The sequence below is a fragment of the Babylonia areolata genome, chromosome 31, assembly GCF_041734735.1.
Source record: "Babylonia areolata isolate BAREFJ2019XMU chromosome 31, ASM4173473v1, whole genome shotgun sequence".
NCBI classification, from domain to species: domain Eukaryota; kingdom Metazoa; phylum Mollusca; class Gastropoda; order Neogastropoda; family Buccinidae; genus Babylonia; species Babylonia areolata.
In genome coordinates, this window is record NC_134906.1 from 28953707 (window position 1) to 28973054 (window position 19348).

Genomic DNA, 19348 nt, shown 5'->3' on the forward strand with positions numbered 1-19348 from the left:
CAGGCCTGGAGTGCATGCTTATAATATATTTGTGTGCCAGTGCTGCAGCCACTGGGCCATGCACCCCTTTCCAGCCATGTACCCCCTCCCGGCATCTCCCATGTACCCCCTCCCCTCCTATGTACCCCCTCCCCATCTCCCATGTACCCCCTCCCATCTCCAATGCACACACCCACACTCTTTTGTCTTCATTTTTTCATTATCTTTTTTATTCTAACATCACTTTTGACAGTGAAACCTAAGAAAGAAACACACACAGAAACACACAAACACAGACACTGGCAACACACACAGGCGCGCGCGCTGAGCGGGGTTTCCCTGTCCAGTCTCCAACTACAATAATTATTATTCTTAATGTTGTCGGGCAAACCGAGGATTGTCATAGGGGAAGTAACAACGATTCTCTTTTTTAAATTTTGGATCAGAGTGGGTTCCCCTCGTACATTCCGCGCAGAGACAACAAAGTTCCAAACATCAGTTTTCAAGTCGAGTGTGTGCCCAATATCATCCCCCACACAATCGGCCACCGAAATAGCCAGGTGTCTTCTCATGACATCCAATCTTTCAGTATTCACGTAAGTTTTCTGACGTTACACACTTATCAAGTTGGGTGCTACTTCTACTTCATTCCAGGTTCGACGACGTTGTCGACCGTTGTGAAACAAAAATCAGAGTAAGTGGGGGAAAAAAAAGGATTGACAGAACCCCCAATAAAACCGGTAGCTGAGGGCAGTTTGTTGGCTGGTAGGGAAGGCAGAAGGAATTCCAGTTTTAGGTGCCAGAATAATCTATTTATACTACTAGTGGCACGGGAACCAAAGCTGGCAGGATGGTAGGAATGATTCAATGAACGACATCTTTTGGAGTCATCATTGTGATGATTTGGTGAGCAGGGTGAGACGTGAACAGTCAACGTCATCATTTGGCAAAATGAAATAAAGATGCTTGACAGAGACTTTCTCTCGCATCCACTTTTAATTAAACATGTTCATGTGACTGGAAGTAATTGGAAGTAAATTATTAGTCAACTTGGATTAAAAAAAAAAAAAAAGAAAGAAAGAAAAAAGATTGTCATTACATCTGGCTGTTAATAGTAATCTCTGTGTGTGGCCAAACAATGTTGACTTGCTACTTTGAACATCAACTGGCACATGGTAGCAAACATCAGCTGGCACATGGTAGCGTTCGTCATTTGTACCTGAGAATATTCAGAGAACAAGTATCTTTCACTGAATTTGTAAGGACAGCTAGATTTCCAAATATCTCTTTTTAGATTTTAGAGCAATATATACACATTTCTTCTTTATTTCCACCCACACTTGCAAGCACACACACACACACACACACACACACACACACACACACACACATGCACACACACCACACCATAGACACAAACAGTACTGAACACTCACACAAACACTACTGAACACACACACACACACACACGTGCACGCACACACACACACATGTGCGCGTGCATGCACACACACATGCACACAAACACATTTACATACACCATACCACAGACACAAACAGTACTGAACACTCACACAAACACTACTTAACACACACTCACACACACACACACACACACACACATACACATGGCACACACACATACACACTCACACACACACAAACAATACTGAACACTCACACACATACAACTGAACACACATGCGCACACACACACACACACACACACACACACACATGCACGCACACACGCACGCACGCACACACGAACACACACACACACATACACACACACACACAATTCCTTCATTTTCAGTCTAATATCATCGTCTTAGATGAATGGACTATAAATAAATAAATGAATGGTTCCTTCATTTACTCCTTCATCCACTTGTTCACTGTGCAGATACCGAGAGCATGTGAAAAATTATAGTAAATATAATCATATATAGATATATGTAAAAATAGATAGTTGAGCTCTTTAATAATAACATTTTGGTGACCCTGATGTAATGTGCATGCAAATATTACAAGCCAACTGAAACAAATACTGATTGTAGCCATAACTAAATGTTATAACTGTGGTGCAGTTTTACCAATACTAATTACAAATGTTGGCTGCAACTTAAATCAAATATTTGTAAACAGACAGAATATAAATATTATGCTGACAGCAGCTAAGTATGATGTTTGTAAACAGATAGAATATAAATATTATGCTGACAGCAGCTAAGTGTGACTATTTTCCCTATAAAATCAGGATATTAGCATGATGTTATGATCATGTGTCAGTGAACTACTGATTTTAGACAGAATTTTAACTTTCTTTTCTATCATTGTTCTGATTTGATATCATTTTACCATAGCTTTTCATCCTTCTTAGGTAGTGTGCATGGTTGACCAGATATTGCGATCCAAGTGGGTGGGGGGTGGGGGGGAGGGAGCCAGCCTGTGTGATAACTGTGTGGCACTGGTGCAGTCCTGTGGATGTGGAGGGGAGGGGAGGGGTGGGGGAGAGGGAGCCAGTCTGTGTGGTGACTGTGCGGCACTGGTGCAGTCCTGTGGATGTCCGTCGATCATTTCTTACCACCCGTTTCTCACTTCATTTCAATCAGTCGTCTTCTGCGCGTCTTTCATTCTGTTATATTTCAGTGTGTTTACTGATGTGTTTATTCATTTCACTTCCTTTGATGTCAGTGTTTTATACAAACATGGGGTAGGCCCTCTAGGCCTGACCAGCACGTTGTGTTTATGTGTGGGTCAGATATCTGTCCCTTTGGTCTCAGCAGATGTGGTGTAGCGTGTATGGATCAGTCCGCACACTTTGGTACCTCTTGGAAACTGAAACTGAAACTGAAACTCATCAACCACTGAGCTGACAGTGCCACAGGACGTTGTTCCCCTTTGTTGTTATGGTGATGTTGTTGTTGTTGTTGTTGGTGGTGGTGGTGGTGGTGGTGGTGTTGCTGTTGTTGGTGGTGGTGGTGGTTGTGGTGGTGGTGTTGCTGTTGATGTTGTTGTTGTTGTTGGTGGTGGTGGTGGTTGTGGTGGTGGTGGTGGTGCTGGTTATGGTGGTAGTGTTGCTGTTGTTGTTGTTGGTGGTGGTGGTGGTGGTAATGTTGCTGTTGTTGTTGTTGTTGGTGGTGGTGGTGGTAATGTTGCTGTTGTTGTTGGTGGTGGTGGTGGTGTTGCTGTTATTGTTGTTGGTGGTGGTGGTAGTGTTGCTGTTGTTGTTGGTGGTGGTGGGCGTGGTGTTGGTATTGGTGGTGGTGGTGTTGCTGGTGGTGGAGGTGGTGGTGGTGGTGTTGGTGGTGGTAGTGTTGTTGTCGTTGTTGTTGTTGTTGGTGGTGGTGGTAAAGGTCGTGGTGGTGGTAGTGTTGCTGTTGTTGTTATTGGTGGTGGTGGTGGTGTTGCTGTTATTGTTGTTGTTGTTGTTGGTGGTGGTGGTGGTGGTAGTGTTGTTGTTGTTGGTGGTGGGGGTGGTGTTGCTGTCGTTGTTGTTGGTGGTGGGAGTGGTGTTGGTATTGGTGATGGTGTTGGTGGTGGTGATGGTGGTGGTGTTGCCGGTGGTGGTGGTGGTGGTGTTGGTGGTGGTAGTGTTGCTGTTGTTGGTGGTGGTGGTGGTGGAGGTGGTGGTGGTGGTTCAGTTTGTTTTGTTCCCCTTGGTGTTGTTGTAGCTCCTGTCGTCGTCGCTGTTATCGTTATAATCGTTTGTTCATTTTGTGTTAAGGCTTGTCTTGTCGTTGATGTTGTTGTCGCTGCTGTTGTTGTTGTTCACTTTGTGTTGTGACTTGTGTTGTTGTTGTCGCTGCTGTTGTTGTTGTTCACTTTGTGCTGTGACTTGTGTTGTTGTTGTCGCTGCTGTTGTTGTTGTTCACTTTGTGCTATGACTTGTGTTGTTGTTGTCGCTGCTGTTGTTGTTGTTCACTTTGTGCTGTGACTTGTGTTGTTGTTGTCGCTGCTGTTGTTGTTGTTCACTTTCTGCTATGGCTTGTTGTTGTTGTTGTCCCTGCTGCTGTTGTTGTTGTTCACTTTGTGCTGTGACTTGTGTTGTTGATGTCGCTGCTGTTGTTGTTGTTCACTTTCTGCTATGGCTTGTTGTTGTTGTTGTCCCTGCTGTTGTTGTTGCTCACTTTATGCTATGACTTATGTTGTCGTTGTTGCTGTTGTTGTTGCTCACTGTATGCTATGACTTACGTTGTCGTTGTTGCTGTTGTTGTTGCTCACTTTGTGCTATGACTTATGTTGTTGTTGTTGTTTACTGTGTGCTGTGGTTTATTTTTTCTATCTATTCATTTAATCATTCGTTTGTTTATCTATTTGTTCGTTTATCAATATATCCATATAAGAAAATAAATAAATAAATAATAATAAATAAAATTTAAAAAACAGGTTTGGTGCAGTGTACATGGATCAGTATGTAAATTTCGATGCCCTGTCGAAACGGAGATTGTTGTTGGTTGTGGTGGTGGTGGTTGTTATTTTTGTTGTTCTTGTTACTGCTTGTGTTGTTGCTTTTCCTGTGTGTGTGTGTGTGTGTGAATGCGTGTGCGCGTGTGTCTATGTGTGTAAGAGAGACAGAGAGTACATGCGTGTATGAGAGCGTGGGTATTACTGTGTGTGCGTCTGTGTGTGTGTGTTTGATGTTTGTCTTTGATGATGTTGTTTGTTGGTGGATGTTTTCATTGTTGCTCTTGTTCTTGATGCTGATGTTTTTTAATTGTTGCTTTTGCTTTTGTCTTTATTGTAAAATAAATCGAGTTATCTTCCATTTATATTTGTTGCCGTTAAAACTCAATAGTGGCCACCTCACAAGTTTGAAATCACATTAGTCTCTATGCCTGCTTGCTGATGTGCCTGTTGGTCTATCGAATGAAAAATGAATAAACTTATTGGTCAGTCTCTCTTTCTTCGTCATACACACGCACACACACGCACACATACATTACACGCACAAATGCACACACACACACACACACACACAAGATTTCGAGAATTTCAAGATTTAATTATCCTTTTGACCCCAATTGGGGCATGGAGGATATCAGAAAACAACATAACCAAAAACACAAGGATTATCATAATGCTTGCATCAACTGAAATAAAATTGGGGGAAACATTTCTTCTTATGTGCGAAAGTAACTTATGCAACATTGCAAGTTTTAATGAGATCACTAAGTCTAAGGAGAACCCGTTTACTTGCAGAAAATGATTTACAAAATGAAAGTAGACGTCGGGCATACATATTTATCGGGCAACAATTTCTTTAGGTATATCAGGAAAAATTGGACACTCCATAATAAAATGAAATTCGTCACAAACAGTAATCGCGTCACATTTTTTTGTTTACATGTGTATTGGCCAGAATCGGAACAGACCACCAACAAATCACAGACAACATAAAATAAAACTGGTCTCCAAGGAAACGGCTGCAGCATTGCTGTGAAAACACGAAGAAGCAAAATACAGAAAGGGTCAGAATGCACATTTTGCTGTGTTCCAAACCAGACTTTAAAACCTTTGTATAACTGCTTGAAAGATAGTACAGTCCGCGTTGTAACACGAAAAATAAAATAATAAAAATTACCATATCTCGTTTTGCATCGGCCAGGTGTGCACTGGTCAGCCCAACATGTGATACAAATACAGATAATGTGTAACAATTTATAGAACGAATAAACAAACTAAAATGGTTTTATTGAACATTGGCCCATAACAAAACAAGAGAGAGAGAGAGAGTACAAACCTAACAAAAGCCTTTCTTTTTGTCAAAGCTGCTCTGACGTCATGTTATGATGACGTATCATGTTCAAAAGTTGACATGTCTGGGACAGCAGAAAAGTAGATAGATGTAGAGACAGATCTAGAGATAGATCTATTCATGTATAACAGGAAGAAAAACTACCAAGCACACAAGTCATTCACTACAACAATTTATAACCTACAACAACACAGTCATCACCATCACCATCACCATCACCCCACCCCACCACCAGATGACCAGAGCTGGTCAGACACAGACACTCAGGAAAGACATACCGTGATGGACGGTGCAGAGAGGGCGTCACCAGTTGTCTCCACTCTCCCCCTCTGCTCCTCACACACACACACTTACCAAAATAACTAACAACATACACATTGTTGTCACTGTCAGTGCACACCTGTGTAAGCCCCATCACGTGCTTGTGCTGAAAGGTGTGGGTCACCTGGCCAGAACGGACAGACACCTGGTGCACCAGGTGTGTGCCACAGTCTGACACCAGGACGTGGTCACCAGAGTCAAACAGATACCCCGGTGACCTCAGTCCTGTCAGCCTGGTGCTGTCCGTGAGCGTGCGGACCACTTGACCCTGCCTGTTCAGCACGTGCACAGCGGCGGGCTCATTGCCGGATTCCTCACAACCTACAACGAGATGTCCGTCACTGTGCCCGGCTATTCCCGAATACTCTCTGACTGTCTGGACACGTGACCGCACTGTCACGGTGTCAGTCACTGCCATGAGGTAGATGACTGGTTCACCCGTCGTCATGGCCACCAGACCATCAGACAGAACAGCCAGGGCCCATGGTGGTTCACCAACAGTGAGACAGGGGGACACAGTGTGGGGGGGGCGCCACGCCCATCACCTTCACCTTGTTGTTGCTGTTGTCCGCCATGACCAGTCTGTTGTCCGGCAGACAGACAACGGCAGTGATCCCGGGTGTGTGTTCGTCGTCTGCTGTTCTGGGCGACGTCTGGAACACACACTGTGGTGCCGTCGTCATGACGTCAACAGGTGGGGTGAAGGTGGGGGTGGCAGGGTGGGTGGGTGGGGAGAGGGGTGATGATGTGGGGGTGGTGGAGGAGAGGGAGGGTGGAGGGAGGTGAGCTGCAGTGGGGGTGGGAATGGGGGAGGGGGTGGAAGACGTTCCCGTTGTGGTGGAGGTGGCGTCTGGACTGGTCTGTTGGTCTGCAACAGTCATCATCATCATCACCATCAACATCATCATCATCATTCATCATCGTCGTCGATGTCGTTATTGTTCTCATTTTTATCACCACGTTTACATTGTCACATCGCCATCTCCACCTGTAAAAATGTCAGCAGCAGCACACACCTTCAAAACTGCTGTCGTCATCGTCATCATTATCATCGTTGTCGTCGTTATCGACATCATCATAATTGTTGCCCATACTTCCTGATATCAACATATCACACAATGAACTTGCTTTATTAATTCATTTGATTTTGTGAAGTTTTCTTAAACACCCCCAATGAAGCTGAGAAAGATACACATGGTTTGTTTCACTTGACAGGGATTAGAAAAAATGTCAGTGACGTGTTTTGTTTCGTACAAAGCATTGTGACGTTTCTTGGTGTGTGGAGGAGGCAGAGGGTGGAGGGGTGTGGGGGGTGCACTACACTTGAACACGTTTTAAAACAAATGATTGGAAGTTGAAATAGTTTGTTTTGTTTTTTTATTTAGTAATATGCGTAAATATTCCTTGAGTATTCATATTTAGGCAATGAAATCTAACCAAATCAAAACAAATCAAATCATGTTGGTTGTAGCCAATTGCAGAAGTGCCATTTAAGGGCTGAATACCTGTCAGTTTGTAAAACCAGTGGTAGAGAAATGAAAATAAGTTAAAAGGTGGATTGAAGTGTTCAAAGATCCAGTCCGCTCACGTCCCAATCATCCACGTCAAGCAGGCATGGCATTAAGATGTTATTACAGAGTAAAAAGATCGTGTCAATGTATGTCTATCCCAGAACAGGATCTTTTTCGAGCTAGCCATAAAATGTTTCTGTCTGATATCATTCTAGAGGAACAAATGGCTGATCGACTGGAAAAAAAAGTGCCATAGATCAGGAACCGTTTTCTCATGCCACGTTACTGTACACGGACCTTAAAGCCTGAACCGGACTATAAATGGCGGGCGATTTGAATCAAGCCAGTTTCTCACCAGAGTCTGACACTGTGACGTCGGTGAAGGCTTATTCAAAATAAAAGCCTAATAAAGCTACGGTTTGGCTTCATTTATGGCAGAGAGCGAGATTTGCCTAGCAGCTTCCAATCTAGACCTGAATTGACTTTGGAAAGTACAAAATGTGTCAGCTACACGTAATACAAAATTTGAATGCAGAGAAAAGGGGCGGAGCTAGAACCGAAACCTTGCTCTCGGGAGTTAAGACTTTAAGCCAAGACTTCATTCCTATGTGGGACACCTCTGGCAGGAGGAATGGAATCTGCAGACTGACAACAAGATGTTTCAGATTCGTCCTGACCTCAAGGAATTCCTTCCCTCCGTTGTAGGAAACAGGAAAGGAAAATGTTCTCTGCAGGCTGCACACGGGTCATTTTTATCTGTCATTCTTTTCTTCTTCTTCTGCGTTCATGGGCTGCAACTTCCACGTTAACTCGTATGTTCACGAGTGGGCTTTTACGTGTATGACCGTTTTTACCCCGCCATACAGGCAGTCATACTCCGCTTTAGGGAGTGTTCATGCTGGGTATGTTCTGGTTTCCATAACCCACCGAACACTGACATGGCTTACAGGATTTTTAACGTGTGTATTTGATCTTCTATGTGCTATACACACGAACGGGTTTCAGGCACTAGCATGTCTGCACGTATGTTGACCTGGGAGATCGAAAAAATCTCCACCCTTTACCCTCCAGGCGCTGCCACCGACATTCGAACCCGGAACCCTCAGACTGAAAGTCCAATGCTTTAACCACTCGGCTACTGCGCCTCCACCTCCATGGTGTGTGCCGGGCAACCAGCCTCTGAGTGTCAGACATCTGATCGACTGCTGGAATCTGCATGATATCAGGTATTTAGACAGGATTCAGTGCTGTACACATAGCCTACATTGTAAAATAATGATTAAAACAATAATATTACTGATAATGATAACAATAACATGATAATATTTATCATCATTATTAATGTAATATCTTGATATTATCATCATGGTCGTTATTACTATTTTCATCATCATTATCATCATCATCATCGTTATCAGCGGAAGTATTATCAGTGTGATGTATTGAAACAAGCAGCAAACATTGTTTTGTGGAATGTGTGTGGTGATTGTGGTACCTTGCATAATCCTGATAAGATCTTTTGATATGGATACTTATATGGCGCCTATCCTCCGTCGGAGACCAAGCTCTAAGCGCTTCACAAACACGGGGTCATTTACACAACATTCTGCCTACTTGGGTAGAGACGACTGACGGCTGCCATTTGGGCGCTCATCATTCGTTTCCTGTGCCATTCAATCAGAGTTCAGGCACGCACACATACACACTCAAACATGTAACATTATACGTGTATGACAGTTGTTGTTGTTGTTGTTGTTTTATTATTTACCTCGGCATGTAGGCAGCCATACTTCGTTTTCGGGGGTGTGCATGCTGGGTATATTCTTGTTTCCATAACCTACCGAACGCTGACATGGATTACAGGATCTTTAACGTGCGTATCTGATCTTTTGCATGCGTATACACACAAAGGGGGTTCAGGCACAGGCAGGTCGGCACATGTGTTTACTGGGAGATCGTAAAAATCTCCACCCTTTACCCACCAGGCGCCACCGAGATTCGAACCCAGGACCCTCAGATTGAAAGTCCAATGCTTTAACCACTCGGATGAATACTCGTTTTCAACAAAGTCTCGTGAAGTAGCATGTGGGTCAGGTACTGTCATACACTTGGTGTTACCCCACAGTAGCGATCACTCAGCACAACCACATTCACTCTGACAGTGACGTAGACACACAGAAAAAACAGGCCAGGCAGGGACTTGAGAGGGGAAAAAAAACACCAAGAAGATAAGCCTCGTATCCCTCTTCCAAAACACCTCCCCCCTCTCCCCAAACACCTCCCCCTCCCCTCTCCCCAAACACCTCCCCCTCTCCCCAAACACCTCCCCCCTCTCCTCTCCCCAAACACCTCCCCCTCTCCCCACCTCCCCCCTCTCCTCTCCCCAAACACCTCCCCCCTCTCCCCAAACACCTCCCCCTCTCCCCAACCACCTCCCCCCTCTCCTCTCCCCAAACACCTCCCCCTCCCCCCCAAACACCCCCCCCCCCCCGCTCTTCTCTCCCCAAACACCTCCCCCTCTCCCCAACCACCTCCCCCCTCTCCTCTCCCCAACCACCTCCCCCTCCCCTCTCCCCAAACACCTCCCCCTCTCCCCAAACACCTCCCCCCATCTCCCCCAAACACCTCCCCCCTCTCCCCAAACACCTCCACCCTCTCCCCAAACACCTTCACTCTCCCCAAACACCTCCCCCCTCTCCCCGAAACACCTCCCCCCTCCCCTCTCCCCAAACACCTCCACCCTCTCCCCAAACACCTCCCCTCACCCCAACACCTCCCCCTTCTCCACAAACACCTCTCCCCTCCCCTCTCCCCAAACACCTCCACCCTCTCCCCAAACACCTCCACCCTCTCCCCAAATGCCTCCACCCACCCTCTCCCCAACACCTCCCCCATTCCCTCTTCCCAAATATCTCCACCCTCTCACCCAACACCTCTACCCTCTCCCGAACACATCCACCCTCTCCCCAAACACCTCCACCCTCTCCACAAACACCTCTACCAATACCACCACCCTCTCCCCAACACTTCCCCCCTCCCCTCTCCCCAAACGTCTCCACCCTCTCCCCAACATCTCCACCCTCTCCTCAAACACCTCCATCCTCTCCCCAACATCTCCACCTTCTCCTCAAACACCTTCCCCATCTCCCCAAACACCTCCACCCTCTCCCCAAACACCTCTACCCTCTACACAAACAGTGGAAAAATACAGGGGGATTTCCCTTTTGATATCTCAACCAATTAGCAGAACTGTCCCACCGCCAAGTAAAAGCTAACTTCGAAACAGGGAAAGGAGGGGGAAGGGGGCGCAGGAAGGGGGTGGGGGTGGAGAAAGGGGAAGGATGGAAAGAGGGGTCGCTAACTTCACCCCACCCCCTTCCTCCGTCCCTGCACCCGTGTTCTGCTCTTTGTTGTGTGTGTGTGTGTCTCTGTTGTGCATGATCATATGTGTGTGTGTGTGTGTGTGTGTGATTTAACAGGTACAGAAATACGAATAAGACAACAAACTAACCAGTCAACTGGTAAAAATGACAATTTTACAAGTATGTATGTGCATACAAGTATATGTGTGCCTATGTGTTCGTGACAATGTGTGTGTTGTGTATGTGTGTGTGGCTATACGCATGTGTGTGTGTGACTTCTTTTTGATTATGCCAACTTTGGTTCCTAAGCCAATGTTAAAGTTTACCATGGATACACACACACACACACACACACACAATTAATGTGGATCGAGTACCTTTTATATGATCAAAATTAATCCACTGCCTTGAAAAAAAAAGGCCAAGTACACACATCTCTCAAATTACCCATGAGCTGCCATGAAGAACAATGTTAAACCTCCTTACTTACTCCTCATGCTTCCTGCTAAATCTATTTCGATGGAAAACAAACTGAAACATAAACCGAAACGAGCGCTGGCTGGATCGACAGGGTAGCACCGTTGTCAGTCAAACAATAAGCTTTGTAGTTTGTGTGGTATATTTCATTCTGCATTGAGTGCGAATTAAATTACAGTATACATCGTGATTATGATTTTCAAATAAACAATTGAACAGTTGGCTGTGAGGTTTCCTGCTTCTTCAATATGGCGGACATTGTCGTTTGCACCCGGAAACAAAAACAAAATTACTGAACAACCACTAAACCAACAACCAACCCTTACAAAATACACTTGAACACCGATGTGTCAGAAGTCATGAGAACTCACCGAAGCTTAGTCAAACATAATGAATCAGAAAACCATTTTCTTTTATCTTTTCCCCAAAGCCGAACAGACTGATCCACTGCAAACACCCACAAACTCCTTGTCCGCGCACGTTGATAGGTCACCATTTACGCTGCGAAATCGAAGCCAACTAAAGCCAGTGGAGGTCATTCGACTTAGTTTCGTATCAGTTTCTAGTTTCAGTTTCTCAAGGAGGCAGCGTCACTGCTTGCGGACAAATTCATATACGCTACACCACATATATGCTAGACACAATAGCCGAGTGGTTCAAGCGTTGGACTTTCAATCTGAAGGTCCCGGGTTCGATTCTCGGTGGCGCCTGGTGGGTAAAGGGTGGAGAATTTTCCGATCTCCCAGGTCAGCATATGTGCAGACCTGCTAGTGCCTGAACCCCCTTCGTGTGTATAAGCACGCAGAAGATCAAATACGCACGTTAAAGATCCTATAATCCATGTCAGCGTTCGGCGGGTTATGAAGACCCGAAAATACCTAGCACGCATGAACCACGACAGAGTCATCGACAAGACGATGTTGGTCGTGTAACGGAAAGAAGACGATGTATGCCCGACCAGCAGAATAGCCCAATGCGCTTAGCCAGGCCTTGAGTGCATGCTTATAATATATTTGTGTGCCAGTGCTGCAGCCACTGGGCCATGCACCCCTTTCCGGCCATGTACCCCCTCCCGGCATCTCCCATGTACCCCCTCCCCATCTCCCATGTACCCCCTCCCATCTCCCATGTACCCCCTCCCATCTCCCATGTACCCCTACCATCTCCCATGTACCCCCTACCATCTCCCATGTACCCCCTCCCATCTCCCATGCACACACCCACACTCTTTTGTCTTCATTTTTTCATTATCTTTTTTATTCTAACATCACTTTTGACAGTGAAACCTAAGAAAGAAACACACACAGAAAAACACAAACACAGACACTGGCAACACACACAGGCGCGCGCGCTGAGCGGGGTTTCCCTGTCCAGTCTCCAACTACAATAATTATTATTCTTAATGTTGTCGGGCAAATCGAGGATTGTCATAGGGGAAGTAACAACGATTCTCTTTTTTAAATTTTGGATCAGAGTGGGTTCCCCTCGTACAGTCCGCGCAGAGACAACAAAGTTCCAAACATCAGTTTTCAAGTCGAGTGTGTGCCCAATATCATCCCCCACACACAATCGGCCACCGAAATAGCCAGGTGTCTTCTCATGACATCCGATCTTTCAGTATTCACGTAAGTTTTCTGACGTTACACACTTATCGAGTTGTGTGCTACTTCTACTTCATTCCAGGTTCGATGACGTTGTCGACCATTGTGAAACAAAAATCAGAGTAAGTGGGAAAAAAAAAGGATTGACAGGACCCCCAATAAAACCGATAGCTGAGGGCAGTTTGTTGGCTGGTAGGGAAGGCAGAAGGAATTCCAGTTTTAGGTGCCAGAATAATCTATTTATCACAGAATCACAGAAATGTTTGGCTATAGGCTAAAAACCTTTTGCCCTCGTAATCAGTGTCCATTTATGTGCTTTTGGATCACTAGTGGCACGGGAACCAAAGCTGGCAGGATGGTAGGAATGATTCAATGAACGACATCTTTTGGAGTCATCATTGTGATGATTTGGTGAGCAGGGTGAGACGTGAACAGTCAAGGTCATCATTTGGCAAAATGAAATAAAGATGCTTGACAGAGACTTTCTCTCGCATCCACTTTTAATTAAACCTGTTCTTGTGACTGGAAGTAATTGGAAGTAAATTATTAGTCAACTTGGATTAAAAAAAAAAAAAAGTCATTACATCTGGCTGTTAATAGTAATCTCTGTGTGTGGCCAAACAATGTTGACTTGCTACTTTGAACATCAACTGGCACATGGTAGCAAACATCAACTCGCACATGGTAGCGTTCATCATTTGTGCCAGAGAATATTCAGAGAACAAGTATCTTTCACTGAATTTGTAAGGACAGCTACATTTCCAAATATCTGTTTTTAGATTTTAGAGCAATATATACACATTTCTTCTTTATTTCCACCCACACATGCAAGCACACACACACACACACACACACACACACACACACACACACACACACACACACACACACACACACCACACCATAGACACAAACAGTACTGAACACTTACACAAACACTACTGAACACATACACACACACACACACACACATACACACACACACACACACACACACACATGCGCGCGCACACACACACATGAGCGCCTTGCAAAGGTCAAGGTCACAACTTTGTATATTGTATTGATACTAATGACAGGAAAGAATTCTGCGTGGAAGAGAAAAAAATGTTTTCTATGTAGTCTTCAGCAAACTTAGTACAATGATTGGTCATGGTGAAATGTTTTTCTGATTAAAAAGTGTGTTATACTCATCAATTTAATCTGACAATGAAAAATAAAGATAAATTAATAAAAATAGATAAAGAGTTATATATTTATTTTATTTTCACCAATCAAAATTAATGTTATAGTAAATGTGCTAGACTTTCATTGTAATGGTCTTGAGTTTGATCCAAGACAGAGATCTGGTGGACTGAAGGTATTTTCCTGTCTGCAAGGTCAGTGTTTGAGCAGACCTGCTAGTGCCTGAATCCCTTTCAATCATGTGTTTGCACATGTAATGATATGCACGTTAAAGATTCCATAATCCACATCAGTGTTCAGTGGTTAATGGAAACATGAACTTTCCTAGTATGTACATCCCTGAAAATGAGCGTGGCCCCAGATTTTTTCCAAGTTCAAGCTTTGAAAAGTTTGATATCAAGCTGAAATGACAACCTTTAGATAACTAATTACAAATGATATATGTTATTACAGTATGATTATGTTATGTATGGGATATCATTTCCAATAATGAATTGAACTTTGGCTTTCAGCTGACTCATTATCTGCATTGTCTGTGCGTTCCAGAACTTACCCAAAGACCCTGATGGATGGAGGGGGAACTTTCAGTGATGTTTAGTCATTGATGGATCAAGCATTGACCTGAAGATGGCGGCAGCAGCAGCCCAGGATGATGACCCCAGAGACACAGAGTGCATTGTGTGCCACGAGCTGTTGACCATACCAAAGATCCTTCCCTGCGGCCATCTCCTTTGTCGACACTGCCTGCTGTCCTGGCTGAAGACTCCGCCAGAGGCAAAATGCCCAGTTTGCCGGTTTCCTATACTGGACGCACAGCGGGCGTCACAGGAAAGCCTTGACGATGCGGTGGACACTTTTCCCACTCATTTGTTGGTGGAAGCGATTGTGGAAGCGGAGCGTGTGCTTTCCAAACAGCACACTTGTTGTGTGTGTGTTGATGTGGCGGCTGTGTCCCTGTGCACCACCTGTGGGGACATGTTCTGCCAGGCGTGCACCACACTACACAAAAAACAGTCTGTGTCCAAACACCACAATGTGGAAAGCCTGACCTCCCTGTCTGCTGCTTCACTGGCCAGCAGGAAGCCCACAACTTGCTCAGCTCATGTGCATCAACTGGCAGTAGCTTACTGTCCAGCTCATGCTGTGTCTGTCTGCGTGCTGTGTGCCACCACTGACCACCGCCAGTGCGCCGTGTTGAAGAAAGTAGAGACCAGGGTGGAGGAATCACGTGTACTGCTGACAAGAGTGGCCGCTACTTTGAAAGCTGGTGAGGAGAAGCTGGACAAAGCCATCGCAGAGGTGGAGGAAAACATCAGCTCTTTGGACCGGCAAACCGACGCAGGTGTGTCAGAGGTCGAGGCTATACGTCAGCGACTGGTGAAAGCTGTTGATGCTCGTTGCCACCAAGTGAAGGAAAAGATTCTGAGCACAAGCTCACATCTCCGAGACAAAATGGAGGCAGGGAAGGCTGTGCTCATGAAGCAGCGAGCCAGGTTTGGAAATCATTCCCGGATCGTTCAGGAAGTGGAGAGGTCTCCCCAGCACGGACTGTTCAACGACATGACATCCACCATGGAAAAATGTGTGGGCAGTCTGGACTGCAGCGACAAGCTCCTGACCTCTGTCATGGTGAAGGGCAAGGTGGCCTTGACCATTGACCCCCAGGCAGTGACCCGTATTGAACAAGAGTTGTCACAGATAGGGATCGTAAGCAAGGAGGAAACTACACAGGCCACACAGGTGAATACATCATTAAGGGTGCTGCCTCTGTATATGAATTAGAAATCTGTAGGAATTTCATGTTTTGCATATTGATAGCAAATTGTATAATCTTTCTTTTTGTTTCCATTAATATTCTAGAATATCATACATGTTACAGGACTTTTGTTTGGACACCGTTTGTATGAAGGCAATAGAATCAGAATGTTATTGCTTGTATGAATTTGGTTCATGGTCAGCACTAAACACCCAGTCTAACCGAACTGAAAATCTTCCCCATCTTCTCCAGTTGATAGCAGATCAATGACAGGTTTCTTGTACAGTTTACTTTGCTACATCACATGGAGAATGTCCTCTTTTGAGTTTTCCTTCGCCCCCTATAACGAAGTATGGTTGCCTACATGGCGGGGTAAAAACGGCCATATATGTAAAAGCCCACTTGTGTACATACAAGTGAACGTGGGAGTTGCAGCCCACGAAGAAGAAGATGAAGAGTTATCTTTCACTTCCACGATGATGCTGTTGCGGTGAGTTTGTGGTGGACGTCTTTGTTACCAGCTGGCACATTGAATCGATGGGGACTGCCTAGCTTTGGGGGGCTGTGACAACAGTGTGTGCTCCAGGTGTGGGGGGAGGGAGGGTGGGAGGGGCCGGGGTGATGTGTTCTCTGTCTGGCATTATGATTTGACCTTCTCATATTAATAGAAAATAATTATCATGTGAATTTATATATATATATTTATATACTAATATAATGTCTATTCTTTAAATAGGGCTCTAAGCACTTTGCAAAGACTGGTAAATGCACACACACACACAACAACAACAGCAAATCACACACACACACACACACACACTCTCTCTCTCTCACACACACACACACACACACATGCACGCACACACAGAGACACAGACACACTCACGCAGGAAATGTAAAATGGAACTGATTTTTCTGCTTTCCAAATATGCTGCCTTACAGATATTAGATACAGGCTGCTTGAACTTGAAGAAAAGAGTAGAATCAAATGTAACACCGCAATTTTGGACTGAAGAAGAAAAGGCAATATATATATTGTTAGTGCCAGTACAGACCGTGGAAGAGAAGGGTCATTCTAAAATTGTTGGCTGGTTGGTTGAAGATCTGTGGAGAAATGTGGAAAGATTGAGTTTCCTTTTCTTTCTTTCTTTTGCGTTCGACAGCTACACAGTCAGGGTCAAAGTCCGAGGGATGCCACAAACTCGGACGTCCAGTGAAGATCGGCTACCGTCCCCCAGAGCTTGGTGTTGAGGTCAGCACCCCCAGGCCAGGACTGCTGCCGCATCTTCTCATACAGGAGGCAGTCTTGGAGAATATGGCATGGGGTCTGGTCAGCCTGTCCGCAGTCACATAGAGATGTGGCTGCCACTCCAATCCTCTTCAGGTGTGCTCTGAGGCCGCAGTGTCCTGTGCGAAGGCGGTAGATGGTAGTCTGGTGTCTCCTCTCCAGTGTCCTGATGGGATCCTGGTGTGCCTGGTAGCCTCCGTTCAGGGTGACCCAGCCTCTTCGGAATCTGCTGCGGAGAGTTTTTGCTTCCTCATACGTGGCAGGAACGGTTGGCTGTGTGAGCTGGCTTCCTTCCTTAGCAAGGTGGTCTGCACGCTTGTTGCCTTGGAGGCCTACATGTGCAGGCACCCACTGGAGGGTCGTTGGGGCTGTTTGGGTAAGGGTTGCGAGGGAGGCCTTAAGGGACTGGATCAGTGGACCAGGATCAGGGGAGTCAAGGGCCTGGAGTGTGGACATGGAGTCAGTGAAGATGGAGATGCTGCCAAGGGGCTTTCCACAGGAGGAGAGGAATTCTGCTGCTGTTTTAATGGCACTGGGTTTCAACATCCCTGGTGTGATCACTGGGATGAGTTGTGATGGGGCCATGCCAGTGACTGGCCAGGAAGATGGGGCAGCACAAAAAATAAAGTTACTTCAGATCCCCCTGTTGTTGATTAAAAAAAACAAAAACATCAAGAAACCCAAAATATTTTTTACGTTTGTCTATTTATTGGTTTTTTTAATTTTCATTTGTATCTTGGTATCTTGCAGGTGCCTGTTCTCCGCTTTCATGACAACCACGGCAGAAGGATCAGGCTGAGCAATAACAGACAGACAGCAGAAAGGACTGATGCTGATACCAGTGATGGAGTGGTGATGTCAAGGGATCCTATGATTGTCGGCAGTTTGTATGAGGTAAGTTTCAAAGGATCCTATGATTGTCGGCAGTTTGTATGAGGTGAGTGTCAAGGGATCCAGTGATTGTCGGCAATTTGCATGAAGTAAGTTTCAAGGGATCCTATGATTGTCAGCAGTTTGTATGAAGTAAGTTCTGTTAATTCTAATTCTCTGACAGTGGAGTGCATTTAGTGGGAGCAACAAACTTGAACCAGTTGAAGGTTGGCTGAATGTATCCTTTTGTTTTAATTTCTGGTTCATCAGTCATCTTGAAGCAGATCTCATTCTCAGCCAACTTTGAACACTCAGCATTGACATTGGCAAGTGGGTTGCACACCAAACTTGCTAGGATGGTAGTTCCGAGTTATAGTCCTTTCTTGTCATCCATGTTATGTTGATGTAGTAAGCAGGGTGAAAGGTTAATGGTGAAAGTCATTCTGTTTCAAAAGAGCTCACACAGGCTTTTACAAACAGCGAAAATTATATCTTCATATACAGTGTGCATGTGCGTGCACACAGACACATACACAAACTCCTCCTTTGAAATGTTTATGAAAGGTATTGACTTTATTTCCTCTGGTCAGCAGGTCTGTGCAGTCATGTAGATTGCAAACTGGTCTGTGCTGTCATGTAGATCCGCAAACTGGTCTGTGCTGTCATGTAGATCTGCAAACTGGTCTGTGCTGTCATGTAGATTGCAAACTGGTCTGTGCTGTCATGTAGATCCGCAAACTGGTCTGTGCTGTCATGTAGATCTGCAAACTGGTCTGTACGGTCATGTAGATCTGCAAACTGGTCTGTGCTGTGCAAAGTGGTCTGTATTGTCATGTACATTGAAAAGTGGTCTGTGCTGTGCAGACTGATCTGTGCTGTGATGTAGATTGCAAACTGGTCTGTGCTGTCATGTAGATCTGCAAACAATCCGCAAACTGGTCTGTGCTGTCATGTATATCTGTAAATGAGTCTGTACAGTCATGAAGATCTGCAAACTGGTCTGCACAGTCATGTAGATCTGCAAACTGGTCTGTACAGTCATGTAGATCTGCAAACTGGTCTGTACAGTCATGAAGTTCTGCAAACTGGTCTGTACAGTCATGAAGATCTGCAAACTGGTCTGTGCTGTCATGTAGTTCTGCAAAGTGGTCTGTGCTGTCATGAAGATCTGCAAACTGGTCTGTGCTGTCATGTAGATCTGCAAACTGGTCTGTACAGTCATGTAGTTCTGCAAAGT

At 45.1% G+C, this 19348-nt stretch overlaps 2 protein-coding genes across 4 annotated transcripts in view; one reads left to right on the forward strand and one right to left on the reverse strand.

Annotated features, from left to right (window-relative positions):
* Positions 1–4966: 4966 nt before the first annotated feature.
* On the reverse strand, positions 4967–11912 carry LOC143276112 (uncharacterized). Of its 2 annotated transcripts, none has more exons than XM_076580513.1 (2): positions 11783–11912; positions 4967–6929 (listed from the first exon to the last, which is right to left on the reverse strand). In XM_076580513.1, exon 2 carries the CDS (start codon positions 6507–6509, stop codon positions 5904–5906), a length of 606 nt encoding a protein of 201 aa, XP_076436628.1. In that variant the 5' UTR covers positions 6510–6929; positions 11783–11912; the 3' UTR covers positions 4967–5903. The 2 variants fall into 2 exon arrangements, with proteins under 2 accessions (XP_076436628.1, XP_076436629.1); XM_076580514.1 differs by lacking the exon at positions 11783–11912 and adding an exon at positions 8157–9659 and having other exon boundaries at positions 4967–7869.
* A 983-nt stretch (positions 11913–12895) lies between these two features.
* Positions 12896–19348, forward strand: part of LOC143276180 (uncharacterized) — a 17098-nt gene continuing 10645 nt past the window's right edge. For both annotated transcript variants that reach the window (XM_076580612.1, XM_076580613.1), the window contains exons 1-3: positions 12896–13036; positions 14744–15937; positions 17992–18135. In XM_076580612.1, the coding sequence (XP_076436727.1) occupies positions 14825–15937; positions 17992–18135 (1257 nt within the window). In that variant the 5' untranslated portion in view covers positions 12896–13036; positions 14744–14824. The remainder of the gene's footprint in view (positions 13037–14743; positions 15938–17991; positions 18136–19348) is intronic.

Coding starts and splice junctions, on each gene's coding strand:
- LOC143276112 (XM_076580513.1), bottom strand. CDS start 6,509: ATGACGACGGGTGAACCAGTCATCTACCTCATGGCAGTGACTGACACC.